At 43.5% G+C, this 18556-nt stretch overlaps 1 protein-coding gene across 1 annotated transcript; it reads right to left on the reverse strand.

Moving 5' to 3' along the window:
- Window positions 1–12816: 12816 nt before the first annotated feature.
- On the reverse strand, window positions 12817–18224 carry SYCE3 (synaptonemal complex central element protein 3). The gene is made up of 3 exons (XM_038373980.2): window positions 18085–18224; window positions 16159–16267; window positions 12817–13150 (listed from the first exon to the last, which is right to left on the reverse strand). Exons 2-3 carry the CDS (start codon window positions 16265–16267, stop codon window positions 12981–12983), a joined length of 279 nt encoding a protein of 92 aa, XP_038229908.1. The 5' UTR covers window positions 18085–18224; the 3' UTR covers window positions 12817–12980.
- Window positions 18225–18556: the final 332 nt, after the last annotated feature.

The following is an 18556-nucleotide window of genomic DNA, read 5'->3' on the forward strand; positions in this document are numbered from 1 at the left end:
ATGTCCTGGTTAATGTGGAACTGGAGACGACCTTTGGGAGGAATGACGGATGAGGTCTGAGCTGACCCTTATCCTTATAGAACACCGTGTACAGAGGCTTAGAGGTTAGTACCTTGAGCTCTGACACTCTCCTGGCCGATGCTATCACTACCAGGAACACCACCTTGTATGAGAGATACAGCAAGGAACATGTTGCCAGTGGTTCAAAGGATGTCCCCATCAGGCTGGAAAGGACCAGGTTAAGGTCCCAGGCTGGGACCGACTGTCATACATGAGGGTAAAGTTTGTCAAGAGCCTTTAGGAAAAGACTCACCGTCAGGCTGGCAAAGACTGACCGACCCTGCAGCCTGGATGGAAGGCAGAGATCGTGGCCAGGGGGATCTTTATTAACAACAAGTTAAGCCCTTGCTGTTTGAGGTGGAGAAAGTAGTCCAATATGATAGGTATGTATGTTAGAGTTGGACCCAGAAGGTATTGTGAAGACCAAACTGAGAATTTCTTCCATCTTGTCAGGTATGTAGCCCTAGTGGAAGGTTTCCTACTACCAAAGAGGACTTTCCTGACTGGGTCCAAACAGGCGAGCTCGATTGGATTCAGCCATGGAGCTTCCACGTCATGAGGTGCAACAATTCAAAGTTCGGGTGCTGGAGATGGCCATGATCCTGATTATCAAGTCCAGGAAGAGTGGCAGGATGACTGGGGCTTCCACGGACATTTCCAGAAGAGACATGTACCACTGCTGACGGGCCTAGGCTGGAGCTATCAGTATCACCAAGGCCTCGTCCCTCCGAACTTTGAGGAGCGCCTTTTGAATGAGAGGTATGGGAGGAAATGTGTACAAGAGGTGCCCCTTCCAGGGAAGGAGAAACGCGTCCATGATGGAGCCTGGGCTGTGGTTCAGGAAGGAGCAAAACTGCAGGCACTTCCTGTTATATCACGTGTCAAACAAGTCCTATTTGGGGAAATCCACACTGCTGGAAGATAGTGTTTGCAACATACGGGTATAGGGATCACTTGTGGCTGTGAAACAACCTGCTGAGATAGTCCACTAACTCATTCTGCGCTACGGGGAGGTACGACACCTTCAGGTGTATCGAATGAGCTATGCAAAAGTCCCACAGTTTGAGGACTTCCTGGCACAGGAGAGAAGAGTGTGCACCCCCCTTTCTGTTTATATAAAACATTGCTGTTGTGTTGTCCATCATGACGGATACATATTTCCCTTCCATGTGGGCTCGGAAAGTCTGACATACTAGGCGGACTGCTCTCAGCTCTCTGACATTGATGTGAAGGGAGAGCTCCATCTGAGACCATAATCTCTGTGTCCTGAGATGTCCCAGATGCGCACCCCAACCCAACGCTGATGCGTCCATCACCAGCAAGAGGGAGGGCTGTGATCTGGTGAAGGGAACCCACACGCACACCCCTCCAGGTCAAGCCACCACAGGAGGAAGTCGAGGACAGGTCGAGGTAGAGTGATGATCTTGTTTAGACCGTCCTGAACCGCTGATACACCAAGGCCAGCCACACCTGAAGGGGCCAGAGTCTCAGCCTGGCATGCTGTATTACATAGGTACAAGCGTCTATGTGTCCCAGAAGCTTTAGGCAATTCCTTGCTGTAGTGGTCGGGAACTGCCTAAGGCTTCAATGATGTTGCTCAGGGACCAAAATCACAATTCTGGGAGGTATGCCCTGGTCTGTGTAGAGAGTCCAATACCACCCCTATAAACTCTATCCACTGAACGGGGGACAGGGTTGACTTCAGTATGTTCAGGAGAAGGCCCAAGCCATCGAAAGTAGCTCTTATAAAGCTGACTTGAGCCTCCACTTGTGCCCTGGCATGGCCCTTCATTAGCCAGTTATTGAGGTACGGAAACACCGGTATCTGCCTCTTGTGCAGTAACGCAGCCACAACTGCCATGCACTTGGTAAACACTCGAGGAGCCACTGACAGGCCGAATGGGAGAACTGTGAACTGGTAGTGACTGTGGTTCGCCACGAACCTGAGGTACCTTCTGTGGGACAGAGTAATTGCTATATGAAAGTACAAGTCCTTCAAATTGAGAGCAGCATACCAGTCTCCTGGATCCAAGGAAGGGATAATGGAGGCCAAGGAGACCATGCAGAACTTCAGTTTCTTCATGAACTTCCTGAGAGGCTGCCTTTGGCTTTTGATATAAGGAAATACCGGGAATAAAAGCCCTTTCCCTTCAGCTCCTAAGGAATCTCTTCCACTGCCCACAGCGATAGGAGCAAGTGCACCTCCTGCTCAAGGAGTTGCTCGTGAAAAGGGTCCCTGAAGATGGATGGGGAAGCAGGGGCGGAAGGGTAGAGAACTGGAGGGAATATCCCTTTTCTACTGTGTGGAATACCCAGCGATCCGAAGTAATACACAGGGTAGAAAGGGGACAGTCGGCACAAGAAGGTAAGATGGTATGGATCCACTGTCTGGACTGGTGCACTGCCCGGGCACACCTTCAAAAGTTTTGCTTCTGGCTAGAGGACTGCTTCATTTGACCAGAGCACTGGCCTGACGAAGGGTCTTCAAATGGTCCTCCAGAACCGGATGGTTTAGTAGCCAGAGCTTTCAGCAACAGAAACTGAAGTCCCACCTGCCTATTCTTATAAGCTCAAGGAGTAAAAGTCCTGCAGCAACTGGAGGGAAAGTGTTTTTCGCCCAGACACGTAGGACACCTCACATGCTTGTCTGATGCTGGGAAAACAGATGGGCACAAAGTGCAACTCTTAAAACCTGACTTTTACTTCTGTTGATCCACCATAACGCTATGGAACTGATCTTAGGAAACACTATTTCACCAGGAGGGTGGTGAAGCACTGGAATGGGTTACCTAGGGAGCTAGTGGAATCTCCATCCTTAGAGGTTTTTAAGGCCCGGCTTGACAAAGCCCTGGCTGGGATAATTAAATTGGTGTTGGTTTTGAGCAGGGGGTTGGACTAGATGACCTCCTGAGGTCTCTTCCAACCCTGATCTTCTCTGATTCTACACTCTATCTGTACTATAACACTAGCTATACAAACTATATCAATAATAACAATGACTAAATGGCACTTACAATAGAGAAAACCCCATTTCTAAGAGACCTGAGCAGTTCACTTCCACTTGCCATGGCAGGTGGAAGTAACTGAGGCAGTAGAGAGTGCAGTGCCCCTTTATATAACCTCATCCTCAGAACATTCAGAGATACAAACAGAAGGGGGGGGGGCATGGGAACTCCAGCAGGTTCTGCCTGGAGAAGATTCTATCATAAAGCATCACCAAGAAGTGCAGTATTCATAAAGTGGGAATATGCAGAGCCACTTCAAGAACTTAATCATTTTGTCCATGCCATTTTCATTGCAAATGGCCAAGCACTGGTATAGATCAGGAGTTAATTCAAGTCTACACTGCTGTATTATCAGCATACCAATAAATGAGAGAATCAGAGCCACCTTATCTGTTGTTAGAAGGATGCTAGGGTCTTAAGGTGTCACTTTGAGATGTGCCCAGAAGAAATAGCAAACAAGAAGAGGAAACTTTGTCCAGCTTTAATGTGTCTGTTTCACTGATTCAGGGAGCTCAACCATATTTTCTGACTATTGTCACAGCACATGTAGTCCCCAGTGCTTACTAAGATTTTATGTGGACTGATGATTGGCCAGTCTTAGCTCTAGTAGGATAAATCAATTCATGAAGGATAGTCAGGGGCAGTTTTGTACAAAGTGATCCCTAAAGGTTGTGGTTTAGGCCACAAGATCTATCCTGTGGCCAAAAGTAAAAGGCTTAAAGGTCAATTGTGGGTTCTGCGGTTAGTGTTTAGTGTATTGCTTTTATTGAAATGTGTGTGTGTGTGTGGGTGTGTGCGTGTGTGTTAAGCCTGTGTCACTTTCATTTATCTTTTGAGTCCAGAATACGTAGGTCTTTTGTACCTGATCTGGGGAGTGGCTCACTGCTTGCCCTTAACTAAAAGTAAAGATTTGATCCTTCAGAAAAATAGCTCTTTCATCTTTGATTTAAAAACTTCTTGCTCAATACAATATTTATCTATAAATATGCTTTGTGTATGCCAAGCTGTCCAGTAATTCCAATCTCTAGGACTGTAGCTGGAAGGCAGGATGAGGGTTTTAGGCATCACTAGAACACATGCTGGAGTCACACTCCTAGGAAATCATTTACTTTTATTTAATCTGATCTTCCTGTGGGATGCTGTTCCTTCTTTGACTCATTTATTTGGTCTGACCTGCATTGCCCAGACACACTAGAGGATCCTTCGGGAGCTACTCAAATCTTGCATAAATTCAACAGAAGTGATACCTCAGGAATGCTTTATATTGCCCTGTGTGGCAGATCAGGTATGCATGCTTCTTCCACTGCTTCACCGAATTTTGTGGGAGTCAGTTCTTCTGCAATCTCAAGGTGTTGGTTTTGTGACTCAGAACCACCAGAAAATGTCTACTTCAGAGCATCAGCTCAGTGATGGAATGACAGCCCTCGAGGATGAAATATTTTATTTATACACAGAATGTGTACAGAAAAGTCAATGTGAGTACAAGTGTCATATGCATGTTGCCTTCTCCAAAGTAACTCACTCCTGCCCTGGAAAAGAGAACTCTGCTAAATGTGATTGTTGTTCAACTCATGGTTCAATCATCCCTTAGCACCTCTATTGAGAGTTGCAAAGCTGTTAGTGGTTTCAGTAATGTGGACATCTTCCGCTTTAGAAAACTGTAATGAGACTATCAAATCATTTCATTCAAACTACTGAACAGATGATAATGGCTTTTTTTCTCTAACTTTCCTTGATAGATAACCAGCTAGTTATCTTAGGTGCCTGTACATGAATGCAAGAAGCCTGGTAAACAAGCAGGAAGAATTGGAAGTCCTGGCACAGTCAAGGAAACATGATCTGATTGGAATAACAGAGACCTGGTGGGGTAACTCACATGACTGGAGCACTGTCATGGCTGGGTATAAACAGTTCAGGAAGGACAGGTGGGGGAGAAAAGGTGGAGGAGTTGCACTGTATGTAAGGGAGCAGTAGGATTGCTTAGCATTCCAGTATAAAACTGGAGAAAAGCCTGTTGGGAGTCTTTGGGTTAAGTTTAAAGGTGAGAGCAACAAGGGTGATTTTGTCATGAGCCCCTGCTATAGACCACCAGACCAGGAGGATGAGGTAGATGAGGCTTACATTTGCTGAGAGAGCAATACAGCAGTGCACAAACAATCCAGGAACTTTTTGGAGAGTACTGGGGACAACTTCCTCGTGCAAGTGCTGGAGGAACCAGCTAGGGGCCGTATTCCTCTTGATCTGCTGCTCACAAACAGTGAAGAATTGGTAGGGGAACTACAAGTGGGTAGCAACTTGAGCAGCAGTGATCATGAGATGGTCAAGTTGAGGATCCTGGCAAAAGGAAGAAAGGAGAACAGCAGAATATGGACCCTGGACTTCAGAAAAGCAGACTTTGACTCCCTCTGGGAACTGGTGGGCAGGATCCCCTGGGAGACTAATATGAGGGGCAAAGGAGTCCAGGAGAGCTGGCTGTATTTTAAAGAAGCCTTATTTAGGGAGCAGGAACAAACCATCCCAATGTACAGAAAGAATAGCAAATATGGCAGGTGACCAGCTTGGCTTAACAGAGAAATCTTCGGTGAGTTTAAACACAAAAAGGAAGCTTACAAGAAGTGGAAATTTGGACACATGACTAGGAAGGAGTACAAAAATATTGCTTGAGCATGCAGGGGTGTAATCAGGAAGGCCAAAGCACAATTGAAGTTGCAGCTAGCAAGGGATGTGAAAGGTAACAAGAAGGGTTTCTACAGGTATGTTAGCAACAAAAAGAAGGTCAGGAAAAGTTTGGGACCCTTACTGACTGGGGGAGGCAACCTAGTGACAGATGATGTGGAAAAAGCAGACATATTCAATGCTTTTTTTGCCTCCGTCTTCACGGACAAGGTCAGCTCCCAGACTGCTGCAATGGGTAGCAAAGTACGGGGAGGGGGTGAACAGCCCTGAGTGGCAAAAGAACAGGTTAAGGACTGTTTAGAAAAGCTGGACATGCATAAGTCCATGGGTCCAGATCTAATGCATCCGAGGGTGCTGAGGGACTTGGCTGATGTGATTGCAGAGCCATTGACCATTATCTTTGAAAATTCGTGGCGATCAAGAGGGGTCCTGGATGATTGCAAAAACGCAAATATAGTGCCTACCTTTAAAAAAGGGAAGAAGGAGAATCCGGGAAACTACAGACCTTAGTCCCTGGAAAAATCATGCAGCAGGTCCTCAAGGAATCCATTTTGAAGCACTCAGCAGAGAGGAAGGTGATCAGGAACAGTCAACATGGATTCACCAAGGGCAAGTCATGCCTGACCAACCTGATTGCCTTCTAAGATGAGATTACTGGCTCTGTGGATATGGGGAAAGTGGTGGACATGATATATCTTGACTTTAGTGAAGCTTTTGATACTGTCTCCCACAGTGTTCTTGCCAGCAAGTTAAAGAAGTATGGATTGGATGAATGGACTATAAGGTGGATAGAAAGTTGGCTAGATGGTTGGGCTCAACAGGTAGTGATCAACGGCTCAATGTGTAGTTGGCAGCCGGGATCAAGCAGAGGGCCCCGGGGTTGGTCCTGAGGCCGGTTTTGTTTAACATCTTCATTAATGATCTGTGATGGATTGCACCCTCAGCAAGTTTGTGGTTGACGCTAAGCTGGGGGGTGAGTTAGATACGCTGGAGGGTAGGGATAGAGTCCAGAGTGACCTTGACAAATTGGAGGATTGGGCCAAAAGAAATCTGATGAGGTTCAACAAGGACAAGTGCAGAGTCCTGCACTTAGGACGGAAAAATCCCGTGCACTGCTACAGGCTGGGAACTGACTGGCTAAACTGCAGTTCTGTGGAAAAGGACCTGGGGATTACAGTGGATGAGAAGTTGGATATAAGTCAACAGTGTGCCTTTGTTGCCAAGAAGGCTAATGGCATATTGGACTGCATTAGTAGGAGCATTGCCAGTAGATCAAGGGAAGTGATTATTCCCCTCTATTCAGCACTGGTGAGGCCACATTTGGAGTATTATGTCCAGTTTTAGGCCCCCACACTACAGAAAAAATGTGGACAAATTGGAGACAATCCAGCAGAGGTCAACAAAAAATATTTTTGGGCTGGGGCACATGACTTACAAGGAGAGGTTGAGGAAGCTGGTCTTATTTAGTCTGCAGAAGAAAAGAGTGAGGGGGGGATTTGATAGCAGCCTTCAACTACCTTAAGGTGGGATCCAAAGAGGATGGAGCTATTCTCAGTGGTGGCAGATGACAGAACAAGAAACAATGGTCTCAAGTTGCTGTGGTGGAAGTCTAGGTTGGATATTAGGAACACTATTTCACTGGGAGGGTGGTGAAGCACTGGAATGGGTTACCTAGGGAGATGGTGGAATCTCCATCCTCAGGGGTTTTTAAGGTCCAGCTTGACAAAGCCCTGACTGGGATGATTTAGTTGGGGTTGGTCCTGCTTTGAGCAGGGGATTGGACAAGATGACCTCCTGAGGTTTCTTCCAACCCTAATCTTCCATGATTCTATGATTCTTGGACTGTTCGGATTAGAACTGCTAATCAAGATTTGAAAGGTACTTTTGCTGAATAGAACAGGTACCCTAAAAGTGGGACTTCATCTCCATACTGTTGAACTTCAGACACATTCTGTGCCTGTGACCTGAAGCTGGGTTAGAACCAATGCCCAACTATATAGGTAAAAAGTTCTATACTATCTGCCAACTATTTATCTATATGAAATGAGTGAGTGTGTCTTAGTTTGGTTCCAAGTATCTGTCCAGGAGTCCATGTAAAATAAATAAATGAATCGCCATCACAACTGACACAATTGACCTGCTCGCTAGTCTTAGCAGAGAGGCTAAGGAATGACATGGACAGTGAAGCTGGACTCCTTCTCCTTCCTATGGGTGGTCCCTCCAAGTCAGAATTTTGGAATATTGGTGGTAAGTGCTGGAGAAAGCAGCACTGCATGCAGCCTTTGCAGCTGTATCTGTTCTGTGGAAGGGAACTTTCCCCAAATACTGTAATAGTAACCATCTTTTGATATTTGCACATAGGTTCAAATGCACTCCTAGTATAACTGTCACTTCAGTGGAATTCACTAGGTGTTAACTCAGCCCATAAAGTCAAACTGCCCATTTTCATCTGCAATATTTTTGCATTTGGCTTCATCTCTTCAGCAGAGAATACTTCAGTTTCAAAAGGTGTCAACCCAGTAACTTTGGTCAGTTAAAATGCCAGTTTATGTACCAGAGAGACAAAGCTTGTCTCTCTCACCAACAGAAGTTGGTCCAATAAAAGATATTACCTCATTACCTTATATCTCTAATATTCTGGGACTGATCTGACTACACCTACATTGCACACAGTTTATGTACCAGTTTATAATCACTAGATGGTGCTGTTGCTTCACATCCTGACCATTGAAAAATTGCTGCTTCCCATACGGGTAGGAAACTAGTGTATTTGAGTGTGGGTTCTCTGGTTTCAGCTGCAGCCCCACACTACCCAGCAAAGCGGAAAATCTACACAGGTGGTGAGATGCATGAAAGAAATAAAACCACACAGTCTCCACAACAAGCTAGTTGATTCTCTCATTGTAAAAACAGACACCAAAATCCTTTTACTAGAAAGAGAAAATCTATCTTGCTATATAGGATTATGAGGAACATAGGATGTGCCATATAGACCACTCCAACTTTTCAGGATTGAAAACACCATGGGTCTAGAATTCAACTACCCTGATATATTAAGTTCTATCATGCCAGTGGTCTGCCTAGTCCAGATGTGATAATATCTTCTGCAAAGTCATGGCTGAATCCATTGCATTATACCCTGCCTGAGCATAACTGATAATTCAACATCTGAAAATGGAAGTCAGTACTCTTTCTTAATGTGGGTCTTCAAAGCCTGGCACATGTCATGCTACTGTAAAGGGCTGATCAGTGCTCATTTCTTTCTTTTGTGTGCCTGCTCGGATTCAATCCTGGAGAAACCCCAAGTGGGGAGATCTGAATGGTATTGTTCCTTCCCCCAGCTAACTCAGTACAGCTCTGTTACCTGATACCAAGACAGAACCCTGGAGAAGTTTGGCCTCTTCAGAGTCTTGCTGCTAGAACAGCTAGGAAGTTCTGAGCTGTTCTGGTATCTCTTGGTGATGGCTCACCACTGTCCTGCTCTCTGGTGTTAAGTGAGGAGGTACTGAAGATATCTTACAATGCTTGCTACCTGAGTGGGCACCCCGAGAGACTGTGCAGATGTGAAAATGGAAAGAGAGTTCTGTGCTGACAGGAGAGAAACTAACTTGTGGTGCTGGGCGGGACCCTGCAGATCCCCAGTCTCTAGTACCTGGAGATGATCTTGGCACTGCTGCTCAAGAAAGAAAGTGGAGCTTTAAAAAGGATACGTGTTCCCATTTCTCACACACTGTTCTCCAAAATCCTCAGAGTTGCAGAAGTAAAATCCCAGGAGTTCAGGACTGAAAAAATGCTACCAGACACCCAACTCCTTTTGTGATTGTATTCCCTAATTTCGCCATAGTAACAGGACACGAAAATCTCTGTACCTTTCATTCAGTCTGACTCTCCTATCCTGACAGGCAGCAGAACTCCACCTGGCAAGCTGGCGTAATTATAATTCAGGTGAGTACCACATGTGACTCCACTGAATCTCACAGAGAAGCTTCTGATGAATTAAGGGCCAAACTTTCAAAAAAACTCAGAACCAAGCAGTTTCCATTGTTCTCAGTGGAACTGCTGGCACGGGTGCCATTTCACATTTTTTTTTTGAGGGGGCGCAACTTTAACTGCGATTCCAAGTGCTATTAGGCACTTAAAAACTCTAGTTTTTTTGTCAGATAACTTAGCAATTAGCTGACAGGAGCACTGTATCTAATTCCTATATAAAAGAAAGGAAAATAAATATTAGATTCACTCAGCTCTAATACTAACATGTTCTGACATCTTGTGGCAAGTCACTTAAGGGACACTGGTTAGGTTTAAAATTTTAATGTATATTCTTACTTTGTTACTAAGAGAGCTCCATCAGGACTCCTGGGTTCTATCTCAGCTCTGGGAGGGGAGTGGGGTCTAGTGGATTACAGTGGAGGGAGGGGGGGGCTATATAAGAACAGAATGGTCATACTGAGTAAGACCAATGGTCCACCTAGCCCAGTATCCCGTCTTCTGATAATGGCCAATACCAGGTGCTTCAGAGGGAACAAACAGAACAGGCAATCATCAAGTGATTCATCCTGTCCTCCACTCCCAGCTTCTGGCAAACAAAGGCTAGGGACATGGAGGGTGTTGGATCCCTGCCCACCCTGGCTAATAGCCATTGCTGGACCTATACTCCATGAATTTATCTAGTTCTTTTTTGAACCCTGTTATAGTTTTGGCCTTCACAATATCCCCTGGCAAAGAGTTCCACTGGTTGCCTGTGAAGTAATACTTTCTTTTGTTTGTTTTAAATCTGCTGCCTGTTCGTTTCATTGGGTAACCCCAGGTGTTTGTGTTATGTGAAGGAATAAATATTTCCTTATTCAATTTTTCCACACCATTCATGATTTTATAGCCCTCTATCATATTCCCCCTTAGTCATCTCTTTTCCAAGCTAAAAAGTCCCAGTATTTTTAATTTCTCCTCAGAAGTTATTACATACCCCTAATCATTTCTGTTGCCCTTCTCTGTGTACCTTTTCCAAATCCAATATATCTTCTTGCCCAGTCACCCAGTTTTGTAAGATCCTTTTGTAACTCTTTGCAGTCAGTTTTGGACTTAATTATCTTGGCAAAATTTGCAAATGATACAAAATTACTCACCTCACTGTTTACCTCTTTTTCCAGATCATTTATGAATATGTTGAACAATACTGGTCCCAGTACAGACCCCTAGGGGATGCCACTATTTACCTCTCTCCATTCTCACCATTTATTTCTACACTTTGTTTCCTATCTTTTAACTGCAGTGCCTGGCACAGCTTCCAGGATCATCCAACTATCCTTAATTTAAGGACAAGTCTTTTGTTACCTTAATCACCCTGCCTCTGTTTATAAACAAAGGCAGAAGCTGGGAGCAGTACAGAACTCATCACATATCACACTCAAGCTGTGTTGCAGTTGAGAGCTCCCTCTGGGTCTAGGGCATGTGTTGTGAGCAGACCTGAGGTACAAAACTCGGGGGGAGGGGAGGGCAGGGAGAGGGCTAGAGCCCTCCCACCCACCCTCCAAATGGTGCCCTGACTGCTATGGCAAAATGATTTTGTGAAAACTGGCCACTTCATTTAGGTGCCTAAATGGAAACTGAGCTGTTTTGAAACTCTGTACCCAATTGTGCATGGTGAACGCTTACAAACCTGGTCATAAGGTCAGACAGGAAATAGACGTGAAACAGATTCCAGGACATTCCTAAACTTGTAGCTAAATTCAGAGGTTCTGAAGATTTTTTAACACTGAATTAAAACATAAGTGAACTTAATGCTGGTGAAAAGTCCAGGCCAACAACACTAAAAATTAAAATGCTCTGTTTATACATAGGAGAAGTGTAGTAGTGCTAACTTGCTCCACTGCCCTGTCATTATGTTCCTACCTAGACCTGGAATGAAGACCACTTCAAGGGGTAGGAAGGTAGTTAATTTGTGTGGCCTCCTGGCCAATATTGACAAGATGGGAGACAGTTAATACTAATGTTGTTGGTTTTGGTGATGTAAACACTAGCTCCCTAAGATCAACAGGTAGGTCCAAAGAAAAATTCATTCTGAATATTAGGGAAATATTTCTGATGTTGAGATGGTTTAGATAATAGTTTCTTCAACGGAAATGTAGGCAAGCCCCATCACCTAGTATATTTACAATAATACCAGACAAATTGGTAGGAATGTATAATAGAAAAGAAGCTTGGCAGAAAGACTGAATGATTTCTGATAGTCCTAGAGAATGAAATCCCCTATCAGCGCAGCCTTTCACCAGTGCTAAAACATTTATTTACTTCTTGGCTACTGGTCATTAGGTGGTGCTGTTGGCTCACATGTTGAATACAACTGAAAAAAGCATAATTTTTTTTAACCTGCTGTAGTGCAGGATTCCATTGCAGCAGGAAATCAATGCCTTTGAATATGGTTTATTTGGTTTCCTCTGCTCCAGAGGACCTGCACCAGATTGTCAAGTGCAGACTGCACCACAGTCTGCACCTTACTGAACGTTTTCCACTATGGTAAGAAAACTGAAATAATTCAACACAGTCTCTATCAAGCACTATACAGTTCTCACTGTAATAACACATACAACTTCTTTACAACAGGGAGAGGATTAAAACAGCTTTCTTTCTGGGACAATTTTGAGAAACAATCCACAGAAAAGGTTAAAAAAGTCAAAGAAACACTATGAAATAACTATGGATGTCTGAGCATAATAATGCAACTTTGCAACTATTAGTCCAGCTACTCTGCAATCCCATATTGAACCATATTGGGTCAATCTGGAATTGTATCTGTTCTTTCAACTGGAGAAATCACTCTTTGTTTTTCTTCCTAAGGCCAGCTGCTAAAGCAAAATAACTGCTGTATTCCATTGCAAAAGCATCTGCTTTTTAGAAGAGGGCAAGGAGATCCCTAAATCTACAATTTATAAATCAGATTGGGATCCTCCAGGAAGATATCAAAAAAGGATCAGTTGCATATATAATAAATATAATATAATAATTATAATACTATGCCTAAAATCATAGATTAAGAATACATAAAAAGAGACATTTTTACTTTTTGTTTCAACAATACATGTATTTGGCAGAATACATTTATATATATAGTCACACCAATAATGCTTAATACACTAGAAGATAATCCATGTATAAGGCATCTGTAGATATTTCATGACTGAAAAAATGAGTCTGAAATGATCTCTTAACAGTTGCAATTTCACTAAAAGATCTGAGGGCTGTTTATTCCTGTTTTTGTTCAATGCCTTTAGTTTCCTTCAGCATCTCTTGCCAGTTCTTTTCCATCTCTTCTTTGCAGTTCAGGAATGCATCTTCCAGTCGTCTCATGGAGTTGGCCAAGTCTGGGTTGGTACGCATAACCACCATATCATATGCCATCCAGGTTGCCTGCACTGCAACAACGCAACCAACAGATATTAGAAATTCAGCAATGTTAGGACGGCAGGGAAATAATTGATATTCAGGGGAACAGTAGTGGGAATGAGTGGTTACCAGTTCTAATCCTTGGCTGAATGTTCCTACAATGGAATAAATTGAACAGGGTGGGAAGTGATTTTTTTCTGTTCACAGAAAAATCTGCAATTTTGGATTTTTTTCCATGAAAAAATAGAGTGAAAACTAAACAAAAAATGAAATTTCTCAAGAAATGAAATGAAATTTTCTTGAGTCAATCAAAACGTTTTGTTCCAACTTTGTTTTTTTCATTTTACATTATATCAAATTTAAAACACTGAAATGAAATGTCATTTCAAAATGGAAAATCAAACCATTCTGTTCTGAAAAGGCTGAAATAGAATGTTTCAACCTTACAAAAATATTTTTTCAAATTTTCTTTTGAAACAAAATTTCATTGAAATCGACAGTTTCTACATTTTGCTTTTGATGAATTGGTATTTTTTCACAGAAAAAGTTCAGTCAGAAAATTCTAACTAGCTCTAATAATAGCCAAAGAGCACACTCAGCTCAGTGCTCACAAGTAACCCTGCAGTAACAAATCAGTTTGCACAATCCCATCTTTCCCACAATATCAAACCAATGAGAACAGCTCCAAGTATCTAGGCAGCCTACACTAACAAACTACTGTTAAGTATCAGGGGGTAGCCATGTTAGTCTCTATCCACAAAAACAACGAGGAGTCTGGGGGCACCTTAAAGGCTAACAAATTTATTTGGGCATAGGCTTTCATGGGTAAAAAATCCACTTCTTCAGAGGCATGGAGTGAAAATTATAGATACAGGCATTATTATACTTATAATACAATACTTATAATAATAATAATAATATATACTTATTTATATTTAATATATGAATATAATATACTTATAATAATGCTTGCATCTGAAATTTTCACTCCATGTCTCTGAAGGAGTGAGTTTTTTTTATCTATGAAAGCTCATGCCCAAATAAATTTGTTAAACTACTGTTAGTAATCCTCTGATAATCAGTTAAGCATTCACCATTAATATACCACAGTAAATCGGTACAAACTGCTCATCATCCCACAAGCAGTCCTACAATGAGAAACAATTCACACACACCAGTGCTCATGAGCATATCAATAAAACTTTATAACTACTTTTATACAAACTGTCTCAAAATACTATGGAGTTAAAATGTTGGAACCAGTAGCAGCATTTCTACACTAATGTTCCTAGTTTTGCTATTACTGGTGCTGCAGCAGTAAGAAAATTGAAGGAAACTTCTAGTGTAGACAAGGCCTCAGAATCTGGTGCTGATATTCATGTTTACAAATCTGAAATTCACTTTCCACAAATATTCTTTAAAACCCACTTAAAATTTTATGATTCTGAAAACATCCCTTTCAATAAATTTATTCACTGGAATACCTGTAGAAAATGGGCACAAAGGATGCAAACATATTATAAGCAAATTTGATATAAATGTAAACGAATATTTGCTGAAAGATTTTTTTATTTTTTACAGTATTTCTCCAGCTCTAGTAGTCAGTGGTGTTTGGGGTGGGGAAATGTGTGATCTTGTCTTTTGTAGATATGAAGGTAAGAAGCAGTATTCTGTGCATACTGAAAAAATAATATCTGTAATTTAGGGAAGCTATGCAATAACTAACAATATAGCATATGCAGTCCTGTGCTCAATAACAACCTTGTGATAACAAATCAGCATTTGCATAAATGACTCTATTTACAAACCACATGACCTTACAATAAAGAAACATGCACAGGCATATTGGTGGAGGAAATCCCCCCATACTTCACTTTCAAGTATCTTAGATGAGTTGAAAGAGTGACTTTCTGCTGAGACAAGCTCAGCTCTAAGTCTGGTCCCTGATTGGGCGGCACATCTGCTCATTGGTTATGGCCATTCTAGTGCATGATAAGTAATTTAACACTTAAACTAGTAGTATTTTCCAGAATTGACAATGTAAGCATAGGTGAGCAACGTATCTATGATGACTGGCTAAAATGCTTTAGCTTGCATTGTCTGAAGAGGAGAAAGCTACAGGGAAATCTAGAAGGGAATCATAAAAATGTCTGGAAAGATTTATCTAAACCCCTTCCCATTATGTATACAAAATTGAGATTAAATTCACCTATTACTTTCCCAGTTGGATAATCAATGTTTGTCATTCTCTGATCTTGGAGGTACCAGTTCTTCCAATGTTTTTCCAAAGCAAATCTATATTTATGTTCTAATTATGTTTTTAAGCTCTGTAAATTCCTTTGTATTATTTTCTGTTCTCACTACCAACTCCTCCCACTTTAGTATAATCTGTGAATTTCATTTATGAACTGAGCTATTATTGCCTTCCAGATTACGAATTATGTTAAATATGAATAGTCTGTTCCTGCAGACATTTATACCATGTTTGTTATCACTGTCTGTAGTAACTAAGGATTTCATGTACTGATGCTCTCCATCAGACACATCCCTCAGTTTAATACATTGTGGTCATTAGAACTCAATCTCATTAACAGATTAAAGAAAAGGAGTACTTGTGGCACCTTAGAGACTAACAAATTTATTAGAGCATAAGCTTTTGTGAGCTACAGCTCACATCATTGGATGCATTTGGTGGAAAAAACCACCAAAAAAAAAGGTTTTTTCCACCAAATGCATCCGATGAAGTGAGCTGTAGCTCACGAAAGCTTATGCTCTAATAAATTTGTTAGTCTCTAAGATGCCACAAGTACTCCTTTTCTTTTTGCGAATACAGACTAACACGGCTGCTACTCCTGAAACCTGTCATTAACAGATTAGTAGATCTCAATCTTTCTCCTCTTATATTTCTGCTATACAGAGACTTTTGAAGTCCACTCTCCTCTTCTCTTGCATGTTTACTATTATTATTTCTATGCACTGCTGTAATGTCTTCAGCCTCTAGCAGCAAATCTATATCCTCCCCAGAAAAAAGCTGCACCTGATAGTTTCTCCATTTCTTCCAGAAGTTTTTCTAAGTCCCTGTTCAAGTCCTCAAGCATTTTTACCATGTTGTCATAATTTCTTTCCCGAGGTTCAGATTTGGCCATCTACAAGAAAAGCAAGAGTGGGGCAAGTAGGGGGAGTAAGGAAATAAAACTTTTTCATACTAAGGGGAAAATAACATTTTAAATTGTAGCTCTGATATGTAAAATTAAATATATTAATATCCTAGATTCACTTGCTAAATTAATTTAGAGCCTGTATGATGCGGTGTGGCTCTTGTGTGTTGCATAGCATTTTCAAATCAATAGAAGTTTTGGACACAAAGATCAACACCCTGCGGGCTCAAGTTCATGCTCTTTGTGAACTTTATAGGGCACTGTACTAAATCAGACCAGTAGCAGATCCTTTCTAATCTTCTGCTATCCTGGACTGGGTTCTTCATCCACCTGCTTTGGCAGTTGCCAATACCTGATGCTTCAGTGAAAGATGTAAAATCTCCCCCAATACACTAAAACCAAACTTGAGTGTCAAGATAGGCACTTATATACCATACCTGGGCATCCACATAAATAGCCTGATTTTTAGAGATGCTGAGCCTCCACAATTCACTGACCTTAGCACAGAGGTGGGCAAACTATAGCCTGCAGGCCACATCCGGCCAGCAGGCCTGTCCTGCCCAGCCCCTGAGCTCCCGGCCGGGGAGACTAGCCCTCGGCCCCTCCTCTGCTGTCCCCCCTCCCCTGCAGCCACGCTGCTTCGTGGGCAGCACTCTGGCCTGCCACTCCTGCCAGGCAGCGCAGCTTGCGCCCGTCCACCTCCCAGGTTTTCTAATAAGCCTGTCCTGCCGCTCTGAGCAACATGGTAAGGAGGCGGGAACCAGGGGTTAGATAAGGGGCAGAGGTTCGGGGGGGGCAGTCAGGGGACAGGCAGCAAGGGGGGTTAGATAGAGAGTGGGGTCCCGGGTGGGCAGTTAGGGGCAGGAATCCTGGGAAGGGGCGGTCAGGGGACAAGGAGCAGGGTAGGTTGGATGGGTCAGGGGTTCTGAGTGGGGCAGTCAGGAGGTGGATGGGAGCAAAGGCCAGGCTGTTAGGGGAGGCACAGCCTTCCCTACCGGGCCCTCCATACTGTTTCACAATCCCAGTGTGGCCCTCAGGCCAAAAAGTTTGCCCACCCCGCCTCATCAGAAGCTGCAGGAGCTCAACACCTGAAAATCAGGTCACTTGGTTAGGTGCTGAAATATAGATTTAGATACCTAACTTCAGGCAATCAGGTTTCAAAATGTTGGTACTAGCCAATTGTGAACCCAGTGACTTTTGTGAAAAGTTCCAGGGGGAGCAGGTGAATCCAAAAACATTGAACTAATTATATATAGCTCTAATGTTAAGAGTTGTGTGTTTTGTTGGTGGGTTTTTTTCCCCCTGGTAATTTCTCAGTTACATTTGATGGGCATATCTTTCTAGCTTCTATTTTGAATAAATGTTGTCAGTAAGGAAGTCAATTTTCCCCATTAGATTTAAAAGCATTTTAAGGAAAAGGTAAGATTTCCAGCCTTAAACCCAGACCCTATGATGCTTAAAGCAGCCAGGCCACCACGTACAAATTTCACGAGGAAGCCAGGATATGGAGAGATTGTCTCAAAGCCCTGCTTGTAACAGAACACACCCTCTTCTTGTCCCACAATGCTGTTTGCATTTGTTCACCATCTTACACCACTTTTAAGACACAGGAAGCTGTAAAGCATTGGGCCCCATCCTGCAAAGGGAGCCAGACCCTGGTGTCTGAGCAGAGCGCCCCTGACCTCCCGTGCAATACAACAGGGGGCTGGGCCTTGAAGGTCAAATTGGCAACAGGGGGACACAATTCTTTATCTGTCCACAGACGCAGCGAGTCCGTTCACATCTCCTCAGAAACGGGGGAATACCTTGGGCGTCGCCTTCAGCCACCCCCAGCAGCTCTGTCCCCAGGGCAGGGTCTCTGCGGAGCGGCCTGCTCTGTCCCCGCCCCTCTTACAACGGGGGGGGGGGGAGGATCCCGCCAACCCCCTGCCCCAGGCTCGTTGATCCTAAACACCCGCCGCCCGTGTCCTGCCCCCGCAGACAGAGCTCCCCCCCACCCCGGTCCCTATCACCCCCCCTCCCCGTGACAGCCCGGCTGGCTCCGCTACTCTGCCCCGGGACCGCCCCCGCCTGCGGCGAGCCGTTTTATAGCCCAGTTTAAACGGCCGCCAGCGCCTCACCCTCCCTCTTTCCCGCCCAAACCAACTGTCTTCTTCCTGGGCCAACGCGCGCGCCCTTCTCCCCCCCACTCCACGCGCCTCCCGCCGTGTCACGTGTCCGCTGCCTCGAACTGAGGAAAAAGAAAATAAAACAAGTGGGCGAGAGCGGGAAACTAAA

This window comes from Dermochelys coriacea, chromosome 1 (assembly GCF_009764565.3).
Source record: "Dermochelys coriacea isolate rDerCor1 chromosome 1, rDerCor1.pri.v4, whole genome shotgun sequence".
NCBI lineage: Eukaryota > Metazoa > Chordata > Testudines > Dermochelyidae > Dermochelys > Dermochelys coriacea.